This window comes from Stegodyphus dumicola, chromosome 12 (genome assembly GCF_044657685.1).
Source record: "Stegodyphus dumicola isolate Sdum_Otavi_A_Nest chromosome 12, ASM4465768v1".
NCBI classification, from domain to species: domain Eukaryota; kingdom Metazoa; phylum Arthropoda; class Arachnida; order Araneae; family Eresidae; genus Stegodyphus; species Stegodyphus dumicola.
The window spans coordinates 6341653-6355861 of NC_140779.1; the positions used below are offsets into that span (position 1 = coordinate 6341653).

General features: G+C 33.8%; 1 protein-coding gene across 1 annotated transcript in view; it reads right to left on the reverse strand.

The window, feature by feature from the left end:
• Positions 1-14209, reverse strand: part of LOC118186283 (disintegrin and metalloproteinase domain-containing protein 10 homolog) — a 77217-nt gene that overhangs the window by 13934 nt on the left and 49074 nt on the right. The window contains exon 4 of the mRNA XM_085827454.1: positions 12156-12332. Within this exon, the coding sequence (XP_085683580.1) occupies positions 12156-12332 (177 nt within the window). The remainder of the gene's footprint in view (positions 1-12155; positions 12333-14209) is intronic.

Sequence of the window (14209 nt, forward strand, 5' to 3'; positions counted from 1 at the left end):
TTTAGTTAATTAGATGGAAAAAATCTAAACTCTAATTACTTTGAATTATTTAAAACGAATATCAGGTTTCTTCTAATAACGTAAGACATATGTAAAATTTAATGAAATTTAATTAATCGTATTTTAAAAATATAAGCAAGCTATTCATAACCATACGCTAAAATAGTTCCTTTCGAAGTTCCTTTTTCCTATTAATGTAAGACCGATGTAAAATTAAATGAAATTTAATTAATCGTATTTTAAAAATATTCAAGCTATTCATAACATACGCTAAAATAGTTCCTTTCGAAGAGAGCAAGAGTAGATATTTTGCTGAAAATTTTACTTTATAAAGTCATGCCCATTTGAAGAAAGTATGAGAAACGCCGGCTTAGACAGGTGACAGGTGACGGAGGACGGGGACGCCTGGTGTTTAACGGAGGTAAACAGGCATATGCCCCACGCCCTCCCCTATATAGATACAAGAACTCCCTGGGGTCCCACAAGGGCGCACCGGGAGTTACTGAGCCTTCATGAAAAAGTTTACATGGCCATACAAGGGCTATTCCAGTTTGACATTGGTTCTCTACAGATTCTTATGTTAATGGTTGACCTGGGTGTTCATAGGCCATAATGCATACATGAAACATAACATTACATACATGATATATGACATGACATTAAACTTATACATAATACTTGCATGAATTAGTACATACATACTTTACACTTCACATGACATTAGACTACACATACATAATGCATGACATTAATCTACACTTATTAGAGTTATAACCTGACTGTATACTACGTTAAGCTAATTGTATTGCGAACTTGCTAAGTTACTTTATAACTGGATTACTTATAGTTTATATTATTGCTATTACTTCTTAAATGACATTATGCTATATAACAAGATAGGCACGCATACTTTGCCTTATAATCATATATGCGTTACTTAAAATAATACACATGGGGCACGCGTTACACGCGCTAATGACTACATTACCAATTACGTTATGTGCCGGCTTATACACAATATTTTTTTTTAAATATGAACTCTTCGAACAGCTGCCAGAAAAATGTTAAGCGTCACTACAGTATCTGTCAGATTAAGATAAGGCCAACCAGCGGCCGAGCGGTAACGTCGCTGAACACTGGTAGTTCGGTCCGAGGTTCGAATCCCGCGAAGAAGCTGGCTGCATGGGTGTTTTCGTGGTTTTCACATGTGTAACGTGTATACGAGCCAGTTTCCCTTAAAAAGTCCTCCACGAAGGCATCCGTCCCTTAAGGCAGATAGCCCTCGAGTGCTTTTGCCGTAATCTAACAAACCAAACCAGTTTAGGATAAATTAGTTCGATTAGATAATGTACAACAGGAAAGTTAAGACGCAAAATTTGTTATCAACACTTAGCACTTTAAAAATGTGGTTCATAATGTGGTTTAATTGCTTCACTTTTTACGCCCTTTTCTTAGACATCAAATAGCAGATGTATTACTGTCGTGCCGCTGGTAGTTTACAGATTTGTACGGTAGTTTCTTGATGTCTTTTACAAATGATAATATACCGGAAGAAGCTATTTTGGTACTGAAAAGCACTTTCAAACTACACCACTGCATAATGCATAATGAAAAGAAGTGTTAATAGCATTTAGATGTGCAAGCCGAAATGGTTTAGCTTAAATGAAATAGAGAATAATGTCACACACTATGCTTTCCTTTTTCTCATCAACAAACCGCATTAAAGAAAGATACAGGAAAAGATGATTTTTAACATATGTCTTCTTCAACTCACCCTTCTGGCATAGTCTTCCGCTCGGGTTCGAATCCCAGAGAAGAAATATATGTTTCTAAAAGCATAGCTGCCTTTGCGGCATGGGGACATTTAATATACTATCGAGTCGAAAACCCTCTCGAAAGATGTGGTGGTGGCAAAATGGAAGAGAAAAACCCCCGGTCAGTTCATCAGGATATTCGCCTTCGAGACTGGGTCAGAATTTTCTTTTTCTTGAGTGGATAATTCGGTCACTCTGTAGAGTCATTAGGTTAATTGGAAGCAGAAAAGATGAAAAATATGCAACCGCCTTCGCCGGGAATCGAACCACGGACCTCTGAAATACCGGATCAGTATGCAGAACCACTACACCACGAAGGTACGCTAGGGAAGTGGAAGAAATACCTTATATACTCCCATTTTTAAAGGCGACTAGGGTTTTAGGAGACATAGTCGCCAAATCCTGGGTGCGGAGAATCATCATCCACAACCCTTTTAGTTCGGGCGCCACTTGTGGAGTCATTAGGTTAATTGGAAGCAGACAAGATGAAAAATATGCAACCGCCTTCGCCTGGAATCGAACCACGGACCTCTGAAATACCGGATCAGTGTGCAGACCACTACACCACGAAGGTACGCTAGAGAAGTGGGAGAAATACCTTATAACTCTTCATAATTTATCCTGATCAACATTCTCTAGGACGAAACGGCTAAATGATTGTTGGGTTTTGGGCCGTTCCCGATGAATGCATTAAGTTGTGAGTGCGAGGTCATTTGGATAAACAACAATGTTCCTCTCCAAAATTAGAAATCCCATGGAAAAAATATTCGACATAATTAAACATTTGATTTGCTGATAAGTAATTGCTCACAGTAAAATACTCGATGCCTACCATCTTGGCTTCAGAATAGATCTCCTGAAAAAACTAATTGCTACATGCCTTAACGTTATACGCCTAGAAAATAATGGAAGCTTTCTAGTACTTTCCAGAAATTATACGCCTAGAAAGTAATGTGAACTTTCTCTTTGCGCTTGAAATTTTGTCCCGATGAAACTGTGCGGAATAATTTTACTTGTGTGGCTCTTAGTTTTAATACTCAGCTAATAGTGATTCCTTAGTTACTATATCAGTTACCATAATTGGTGCAAAAAAGGGGCAGAAAAAAATTTCTGAAATGATATGTCATTGATCTAGGCCAAATGCAAAAGATGTTGGGAAGAACAGTTTTAAAATATTCGTCAAAATCCAAAAGATGGTGTGGTGTATTTAATTATGGCAAAGCACACTAGGGCTATCTGCCTAAGGGGAGGGATGCCTTTCGTGGAGGACTTTCTAAGGGAAACTGGCTCGTATACACGTTACACATGGGGAAAATCACGAAAGCACCCATGCAGCCAGCCCGTTCGCGGGATTCGAACCTCGGACCGAACTACCAGTGTTCAGCGACTTTACCGCTCGGCCGCTGGTGGGCTCAAAAATCCAAAAGAAGTGATGCGAAAAGAAAACTGCGCGAGGTACACGTTTTCACTAACTTACAAAGCAAATTAAAAGCTTAATGGAAGAAAACCTTAACGATACTTATCTTTCTTTTTGAGGCAAGAAATAACAATGAAAAAAACGTGCCGCTTCGAAGTCGTATTTCGACCCGAATACTAAATGAAGTCACATTGCAGTTAATAATAATAACATTTTTTTTGAAGTTTACAATGTGGTCTATTTTGAAAGTCTTCTTATCTAACTTTTGATATATACGATGGGAGGACGGGTAGTAAGGATCTTTTCTTTCGATGCAGATTTTTGTTAGTTAAGCATGCAGCATATTTTAAACATTTTGAAGAATTGCTGGAAGGTACTATAGTCAGCCAAAGATTATAAATTAATAAAGTTGAGGCTGTCAAAGAAAGCTAAAATCACTATAAACGAACGCATACATGATTTGTTGAACCTTTAATGAGTAATAATTCTGGGTGCATTTAACGAAAATTAAAATTAAATTAAATGCATTTAATAAAATCTGAAACGTTAAAGTACCTTTTTGGCTTTATTTGAACATAAAATGCGGTTTTATATTCAAATAAATTACAATTTTATTACATTTGGTCTAAAATCTACTACATAGTAAAAATATTGTTATTAGCAAGAGGGTTAAATTTGATATCAAACTGTTTGGTTCAGTAGTTTTTTTTTCGTTTTTTGTAAAACATATGCAATGAAAAATTGCAAGTTTTGCTTTATAGAATGAAATGAAATGATTACTTTTTAATGGGGGTGGGTAACGTTGTGGAGGTCTTTCGAAAGCAAAGGGGTTCAAATTGCTATTATAATTAAAACCTAAAACTCTTTTAATGTATTAATGATACTTCAGGAAGAAGTACATGATCGTATTTTCATTTACATTAAACAGAATAATCATCCATAACATTATTTCGGAGTTTTTATGTATAAAAGAAAAATTATTTCCCTTTTGTTTTGAAAAATTAAAACTTGTTTCACTATATTCTTACTTATATAAACATATTTTACAATCATTACATACCATAAAACATATTTTACAATATTCATAGTTGCATTAATAACCAAACGAAATAATTTTCTGCATGTAAAGTTATACGTATACGTGAGTTTTTTTCCAATAAAAATTCGCTTATCTCTATCTCTACATATAATAAGAGAGATAGCCTGTGTGTCTTTCGTTCGCGCTTCAGCGTAAGCTAATAGACCCAAGGCTAGGAAATTCGGTATGTAGGTGCATTTAGAGCCAGTGCACCTCAAAGCGATTTTTTCAAAATTCGAATCAGTTTTTTTTATTTTATCTTTTCGATTTTATCGCATCATTTTGAATAGTTTCATTCTTTTAGAAATCTTGTTTTGGCAACAGTTTTTCATTCAATTGTATACTGGATTGCTGACTGTTGAAAATCAGCACTGTTGCCACTTGGAAAAATAAGCGAGATAATTCTGTGCAGTTTTTAAATTTAATGTTTCTCTTGGATACTGAACGTTTGTTGAGAGAAGGCAACGGGAAGTTGGTTAATTTATTTATTAGGATAATTAATATTTGTATTAAGGGATATTGCTTATTTCATTGTAATTTTGTTACATGTAATACAATTTTTATGAAGTTCTGCAGAGTAAAATTTTGCGCAGTTTTTAAATTTAACGTTTGGTGTTTCTTCTCTTCAGGCATTTCCCCGGCACATTTAAAAGCCAGACATAGGCTGGCCGCGTAACTGCTAGTTACCTATATATATAAAAAAGAAATTCTGTGTGTTTGTCCTCTAATAACTCAGCCACTACTATAGCTATCGTCACCAAACTTTCTACAATTCTTTTCTGGGTCCTGGAAAAGGTCAACGTCCACTTAAAAAAAAAAAAAAAAAAAAAAAAAAATTAAAATCAGAGATTGTAATTAAAAACTCGAAAAAGGATAATTTTCGCCCTCGTTTTTCCGAGTGGCAACAGTCTCGCAAGTTGGAGACAAAAATCTGCTTTATTTCGAAAATTGTTGCCACTGCTTGCTTTTAAATCCTAGATTTTATTAATAAAAGATTTCTAAGTTTTACGATGAAACAAAAATAGCATTGCCAAAGATTAAATACATTACTCCCGATTCCAAAAATTCGTGGGAAGCCAATTCGGGGATTCCCATCTTCGTACGACTTTAATCAGCTGAAATATTAATTAAAAACTCTGAAAACACTGATTTTCGCACTCATGTTTCCGAGTGGCAACAGTGTCGCGCTTTGGAGATAAAAATGCTTTATTTCGAAAAGTGTTGCTACTGCTCGCTTTCAAATCGTAGAGTTTGTTAATCAAAAATTTGTAAATTTTACGAAATCTATGCATATAAAGAAGAATGTCTGTTTGCGTGTTGTTCGCGTTATTGATTTATGATCAACTACGATAAATTTTTTGCCACATTTAATCGACTAGATTATTAGAAATTATCGATTAGAAAGGCGAAAATTATTAAAAACTGCGTGCCATTGTTGCCGATATAATGAGAGAGAATTAGTTTATTTTTGTATCGAAATTTTTTATGTGGGTTTCATATCGCATCAGACTGAAAAATATTTGACTATGAATCGTATTTTTTGCGTCGTTATTAGAGAAGGATTACAGCGGTATCGTTATCTCCGTTGTTAAATACATTACTCCTTAATCTAACTTAACTGGCATCGGGTACTTCCGCTAGTACAACATGTTTAAAAAACTTTGTTTTGCTGACATTTGGTTTTAAAAAAATACCATAATAGCATAAAGATATGTATTTTTGATTCGTATTTGCGTATTTAAAATCACTTTCATTATTTATGCAGCTGTATAATATGATGATCTTGATTCATGTGGTTTGAGCGTCTCAAGATTAGAAATGTGGGCGCTTAAATAGTATGTTAGCGATTAGTTTTTTCTGGTTTTATCAAGGTTTACAGGTGTATAATGTAGCTGAACTTTAAAATCGTATTAGCAATGCATTTCTTAAAGTTAAATCTAAAATACTGGAAATTATGATTGAGAAAACAGTTTGAGTTTTGTAGACACACTGTATAAGGTATTTCTCCCACCTTCATGGCATGCCTTTGTGATGTGGCGGTCTGCACGCTGGGCGTGTATTCCAGAGGCCCGCGGTTCGATTTCCGGCGACTCGAAAGGTAATTGTAATTGCTAATTTTTCAATCTCTCTTGCCTGCTTCCATCCTTGCTTTGAAGTTTATACACCATGTAAATATATAAATTGATTGTGCTTTCATTCTATACACTTTTGTGGATATTTATGCAAAATTTTACTCATTTGCAACAAGTCTTTTAAGAGATGTAAGCTTTTCAAACTTCGAACACGGCTAATAATGGATGCCTTTATTTACAATTGAAGTTTTGGTGCACCATTCAATTAGTCTTTCTGCGTGGGATGGCGAATAATGAGCTGGAAGTTCTTGAAAAAGAAGATAGAATTTCAACGGGATCGGAAGATACTGTATCTTATATCGCTGACAACGTACTGTCCTTTATTAATGAAAACTCTAAAGAATTGGATGAAGTTTTAGGTAACCGATCTGATAAGGTGAACAAATCTGTAGGTAATAAAATTAGAGAAATATTTAGAAAACTTCAGAATGCAATGAATAGTGTTCTTATTGAAAATGGTGAACTAAGAGGAAGATTGGCCGAAAGAGAAAATATTATAAGAGGAAAGCATAAAAAGCAAGCTGCTACTTATGCAGAAAAAGTTCAACAAAGATCAAGATCACGATCTAGAACAAAAAGTTTTAAGAAACAAGAAGTAGAATTTGTGACTCTAATATATCCTAAAGAAAGGAATCAAACTTCTGAACAAGTAAAGGAGAAATTAATTAATAACATTTCTCCAACTGATCTTAAGATAGGTGTGCAGAGAGTACAAAAAATAAAAAATGGTGGAGTATTGATTAAGGTCACTAAATACGACGATTTGTCAATAATTGAAAATGCAATAAGAGAAAATAGTACATTGAAAGAAGAATTGGATGTAAAAAGACTTAAGAAAATACATCCAGAATTATGATTTATAATGTTGATCCTGCCTTGAATGGAGAGGAAATAAGGGATTTACTGAAATCTCAGAATGTCGTTCTCGAGAATGCGATTATAGAACCGAGATTCAATATGAAATCAAATATGGGATGTCATTGGATCGTTTCCTTGGACCCACAATCATTTAATCTGGTTATGAAAGACAAGAAAATTTATTTAAAATGGACAAGGCACCAGATTAGAGAATATAAAAGAGTTACCAGATGCTTCCAATGTTATGGTTTTGGACACACTAAAAAAGCTTGTACAAAAACCTCTATTTGTAATAAATGCAGTTTAGAAGGTCACTCTCAAACTGAATGTACCGCAACAGATTATAAATGTTATAATTGTACAATAGCAAATTCGAGATTTGGACTGGGCTTTAATACTAAACATGAAAATACATTTAAAGAATGTCCTTGTTATATTAGACAAGTTGATTTATTGACCAAAAAAATTGATTATGGCTTGTAAATCTCATACAATTAAAATTTGTCAAATCAATTTACATCATGCAATCAAGGCCACAGAACAATTGAGAGTTGAGGTTACAGAAAGTGATACTGATCTGATCTGCATACAAGAACCTTATGTTTATCAAGGAAAGATATATGGTTTACCAATAAGTGCCAGAGCATATTATAATAAAGGTGAGAACATAAGATCTGGTGTCTTTGTATTCAATGAAAATTTATCCATTTTACAAATTTATGCTTCTAAAGACATAGTTGCTGTTTTGGTGGATGGAAAAACATTGATTGATTACATGCTATTTTTCCCCGTCAGAAACTATTGATGATCATTTACGTTGTTTGTCTTCTTTGTTTGATAGATTTAAAAATACTTCATTAGTAATAAATGGTGATGTCAATTGTAAACATCCATTGTGGGGCCAAAACCACATGGATTCAAGGGGAAAAAAATTAGCAGAATTTCTACTTGAAAATAACTTTGTTGTAAACAACAATAGAAACAGTTTTCCCACATACTCTTCAGTATTGGGAAATTCATGGATTGATATTACTGCTTCCAGATTGATTAAAGACATTGAGATATGTAATTGGCAAGTTTCTGATAAAATTAGCCTTAGTGATCATAATTATATTCATTTTGAGATTAGAAATGTGATAATTGATGATACACAAAATAACCAAATTAAGTTGAAGAGATTGAACTGGATTGCTCTAAAGGAGCTTATGTTTGAAAATTTTTCTGGCATTGAAATCAATGAAGATATAGAATCTCAATTACATGAAATTAATTCTATCATATGTGACATATGTGAAAATGTTCGGTTTAATTATAACGATACAGGAAAAAAGAAAAACTATTCTCCATGGTGGAATAATGGATTAAATACTGAAAGGAAAAAAGTTCGAGCTTCTAAAAGAAGATTTCAGAATTCCTGTGGCGAAGATAGATTAAATTATAAAAAAATTTATTGTAAACATCTTGCAATATATAGAAAGAACATTAGAATTGCAAAGGAAAATCACTGGATTAAAATATGGGATAAATTGTCTCTGCAAAGTCCGCTTGGCACGCATTTTAAAATTGCCACTGATAAGCAGATGAATCATGGAAGATAAAGAAGAGGAGGATGAAAGTGAACATCGGGATATCCGAAGGAAAATAAAAGTTGGTTTGGAGTCTTTTAATGATGTTTTGTTTACTGCCAGTGAGCTTTCTGCTGCTCTGGAGAGTATGAAAATGAATAAAGCTCCCGGTCATGATAACATTCCTTTGAAAATTTATAAAGAACTTTATTATGTAAATAGGAAATTCATTTTGGATCTATTTAATATTTGTTTTCAACGGGGACATTTTCCTGAGACATGGAAGATTGGCAAATTGGTTTTGCTTTTAAAACAAGATAAACCTCCTGAGCAAGCGGCTTCTTACAGGCCGATTTGTTTATTACCCACTTTGGGTAAAGTTCTCGATAAATTGATTAACAATAGGCTTGTTTATTTTCTTGGTAGCAATAATCTACTAAATGCAAATCAATATGGATTTACGCCAGGAAAAGATACTATATTGGCAATTAATAATATTATTGACACTATAAGAATTAATAAGATGAAGAATTTACATACTACTTTGATTGCAATCGACATTAGCAATGCCTTTAATAGCTTATGGTGGCCCAGCATCAAATCAAGACTTCTAGATTTAAAATGTCCTCAAAACCTCTTCAGTATTATTAATAGTTATCTAAATAATAGGAAAATTATTTACAGAAGAAATAATATAAATATTGAGAAATATTATAATAAAGGTGCTCCTCAGGGTTCTGTTTTAGGCCCTACACTTTGGAACCTGGTGGCTGATACTGCCTTACAATTGAAATTTGAAAAGGATGTATTTTTGCAGGCTTATGCTGACGATTTTGTGTTGGTGATTTCTGGAAGTAATAGATTAATTATAGAAGAAAAAGCAAAGAATGCTCTAGATAAACTTTATAACTGGTGTAAAGTAAATAAGCTGGATATTAGCCAAGAGAAAATGGCTATGATAACAATTCCAAAAGGCTCAAAATTAATCAGATTACCTTTATTGACGTGGAATGGAAAAAGAATCCGCAGTGAAAAAACACTTAAATACTTAGGTATAATTTTGGATACAAATTTAAGTTGGTTGCGACATTTAACTAAATTGAAAGAAAAATTTTTAAGATTATGAATAAGATGAATAGATTATTATGTATGGATTCTTTTAAAAGTAAAAGAATTTTAAAAGAGTTATACAATAGAGGAATTGAACGAATAATCTTGTATGGCTCACCCGTTTGGTGGACTGGAACGGAAAGGGTGAGAAATAATTTGCTACAGATTCAGAGGGTTGCAATGCTACCCATTACGGGATGCTACAGAACAGTCTCTACCACCAGCCTACAGGTCTTAGCTGGGGTTATGCCTATAGACTTAGTAGCTGAAGCTGAAACGCTGATTTATAAAGCTGTTCATATGAAGAAGAATATAGATTATTGTGACCTGAAGATTTCTAATAGAGAAATTGATCCAAAATTAGAAAAGTTTCATTTTCATCCGGCACAATTTAAAGAGCTTACCTGGAAGACACTTCTTCCAACTGGTGTTGGTTTGGAATTATTCTCTGATGGCTCCGTGATTTATAAAAATGTTGGAGAAGCATTTGTTGCTTTTGCAAATAATAAATTTGTATATAAATCTAAATTAAGATTGAATAATAATTCAACTATTTTTCATGCAGAACTTATTGCCTTTGAATACGCCATAAGATGGGCTAATGAGGAAGAAAATGAGAAATATATTACAAATTGGGAGATTTCGGTGTTCACAGATTCCCAGAGCATCCTTAGAGCTCTCTTAATTCTAGAAAATGTTTATCTGCAAAAGTAGATAAAGTCAGAAATTATATTCACAATATTAATTCAAAAATGAAATTACATATAAATTGGATAAAAGGACATTCGAATATTTATGGAAATGAAGCAGCAGATTCTGCTGCTAAGGAAGCATGCTATAATACAGATATTGATATCACGGTTCCTTTATCTCTTAATTATATTAAGAGTGTACTACATGACAAGATTCTCCACACATGGCAACAAAGATGGCATTATGACAAAACTGGACGAAAGGTTTATAAAATATTTCCTGTTGTCAAAGAGCAAAGATTAAGTTACAATAGATTTCTAAATCAATTGATAACAGGACATGGCCAATTTCCAGAATATCTAAAAAGGTTTCATGGGAAAGATATTCATTGCCGATGTGGTCAGGATGCATCTGGAGAATCTAATGGACATTACATTTGGGACTGTGCCTTAACGAAGGAAATTAGAGGAGAATATTTTCGAAATATATCTATAAATAATGAAAAATATCTATATAGCAATAATAAAGCTAAATTAGGACTTATAAAAATTATTACCAATTTGAATAATTATGTATATTTCGATCCTTTTGTTTAATTGCTTAAATTTTTGAGTTGAATTGCATAAATTATAATGTAATTTGTATACATACAATGTATAATTTACTGAAAACTGTAAATGCTTATTGTTCGTTAAGCTAGGCAATATTTGTATTTTATAATTGTTTGTTTAGGTTAGCAATTGTCTTGAGTTTAATTTAGTCATTTTATGTTAAGAAATAGGTGGTTTCTATTCTGAATGAAGGTCGAGATGACCCGTTGGCGACGCCGACACATCTCCAGCGGAGGATGAGTTTTTGGATAAGTAGTCCTTATTCTGTTGTAGTGTTTATCCAGTTATCTTTCAGTTTGTTTCTTTTAAATTGCCGGTTGTGCCAATTTTGGCGGTACGGCTTATTTTCTTAGATTAGATTAGATTGCCTGCTTCCATAAATACCTAATGTCTCTATAACTAAAAGGGTGGTGGATGATGATTCTCCCCACCCAGAATTTGGCGATTGAGTCTCCTAAAAAACACCAGTCGCCCTTTATAAAGGGGGGAATTATGTAAGGTATTTGTCCCACCTTCATTCTTCGTGGTGTGGTGGTCTGCACGCTCGGCGCGTATTCCAGAGGTCCGGGGTTCGATTCCCGGCGAAGGCGTTGCTAATTTTTCAATCTCTCCTGCCTGCTTCCATAAATACCTAATGTCTCTATAACTGATGCATGTCGCCGTTAATTAAGGAGCGTAATTCTTTCCGGGACTTGTATTCAAAATATATTTTTGTATTTTATCGTGAACAGTCTATGATAGCTGGTAATAGTTTAAAATTAGACTATAATTGTGTACTTTTTGTATTACCTTAAAAAACTAAATTGTGAGATTTTTTTTTGCTGCTTTGCGAAACAAAAGTTAAGGTATGCAGTTAACAGGCTAATCATCAACTAACCTGGAGGAACACAACAGCTTGATCTTCGAGCACAATCGTCTGCGCTTCCGCAGTCACATTCTTCTCCTAGATCCACCTTTCCATTTCCACACAGTTGAGGCTCAGTTACCTCCTCTACTGGGTTTTGAGTCTGCAGACTGTAAATTTCACTTCCTTCAAGCATTTCTAAACAGTATCCTAAGAAAAGGAAGAATATTATACAGATGAAAAAAAAAAATAATGGCAGTGTTTAAACATGCGCTTTAAAGACATGATGAGCTAATATTTAAAAATATGAAGAACTAATATTACTTCTAATTTCTCTTATGCAGTAGAACTTCGATAAATAAAACTAAACGTCGAAAACATGTTGAAATTAGTGTTAACTTTTCTAAATAAGTAGTAATTTCGGTAACTCCAGCATGTTGTTTTCTTTCCTACTCCTTTTTGGGCTCACCAGCGGCCGAGCGGTAAAGTCGCTAAACACTGGTAGTTCGGTTCGAGGTTCGAATTTCGCGAACGGGCTGGCTGCATGGGCGTTTTCGTGGTTTTCCCCATGTGTAACGTGTATACGAGCGAGTTTCCCTTAGAAAGTCCTCCACGAAGGCATCAATCCCCTTAGGCAGATAGCCCTAGTGTGCTTTGCCATATTCTCAAAACACTATACACCAACCTACTCCTTTCTGTTTTGGCGTATGGAAGTTCGAACATTTGGAATTCTTTTTTTTATAAATGAACTACGTTTTTTTTTCACAATTTTTGAAATAATTTGTAGTTTAAACGCAATAATGTTCATGTACAAAGTGGGGGGGGGAAGGGGGACAGTTGTATATCTCCCGTTGATTGGGCCGATTGACGAAATTCAACTTGCTTTTTCCATGTCTCGAAAGTGCGACGTAGAATATGTATTAGATTTATATATAGCATCCTTCTAACATAGGTATTTTGACACAAAATCGGACTGAAATAACATACCAACGTTTTTCCATATTTCGTTTCTACGAGTCAAATTACGCCAAACTACACAGTTTCGTAAAAATCGCACGAGTAGTTTTTTAAAAAATTAGCTCTCAAAATTTTAGCTCCTCCATGTTAATTGAGTTTGGTACAATATTTATTAATCTTTCTTTTTTTATTAAACTTATTTGATTTTTCCTTTCACATTTCAAAATTTAGTTTCATTCCAAATAAAATTCACCCATTTTTATGATTTATTTTTTAAATTTGTATTTTGAAATAATTTTTATAAATTTTACAAAAAACGTTTTGAATCATAATTTATAAAATTTTTAATATCGTCTCAAAGTAGACGTATTTCTAAGCATTCTGCAAAAAATTACAGTTTTCTATTCAAAATTTCCGAAAATAAGATATATTGGTGCGAAATTTGGTATTCTTATTGAAAGCGATAAAACATCAAACGTGGTTTAGACACTTTGTGAAAATTTCTTGGAAGTAGAAACGATGTAGCTTTTTTTCCGCTGATGCACAATGTAAAAGTATAGGAATGAGGTGCCTTTTTTTCCGCTACGGCATAATGGAAGGGGAAGGAAAATGGGTTGCCACATATTAAGAAGTTCGCCAAGGGAATTATTCTTGGCAAAAACTGAAAAAATTGTCCCAACATAAATTTTTGAATTTCTCGGTAAATTTCGCACCAAATTTTACAAAATTTAATATCTGGGCGTAATTTGAGCAGTAGAATCGGCGTGAGGAAAAAATTGGTATGTTATTTCAGAAAATGTTCGAGTTTTGTGTCAAAATACCTATGTTAGAACAATGCGATATAAAAATCTAATATATATCCTAAGTCTCGCTTTCGAGAGATGAAAAACGCAATTTGAATTTTGTCAATCGGCCCAGTAGAACGAAAGATATAGAACGGTTCCTTTTTTTTTTTTTTTTTTTTTTTTTTGCGCGGTGTACCTCCTGATTCACGATTCTTGGTTTACCTCGACACAAAAACTTTTTTGTTAAAACTTTTTCGTAAGTGACACAAAAACTTTTTCGTAAGTTAAAGAAATAGCCGGTGTATAAAAATAAGAGTTTGCGAGCCACTGGAAACGGACATTAAC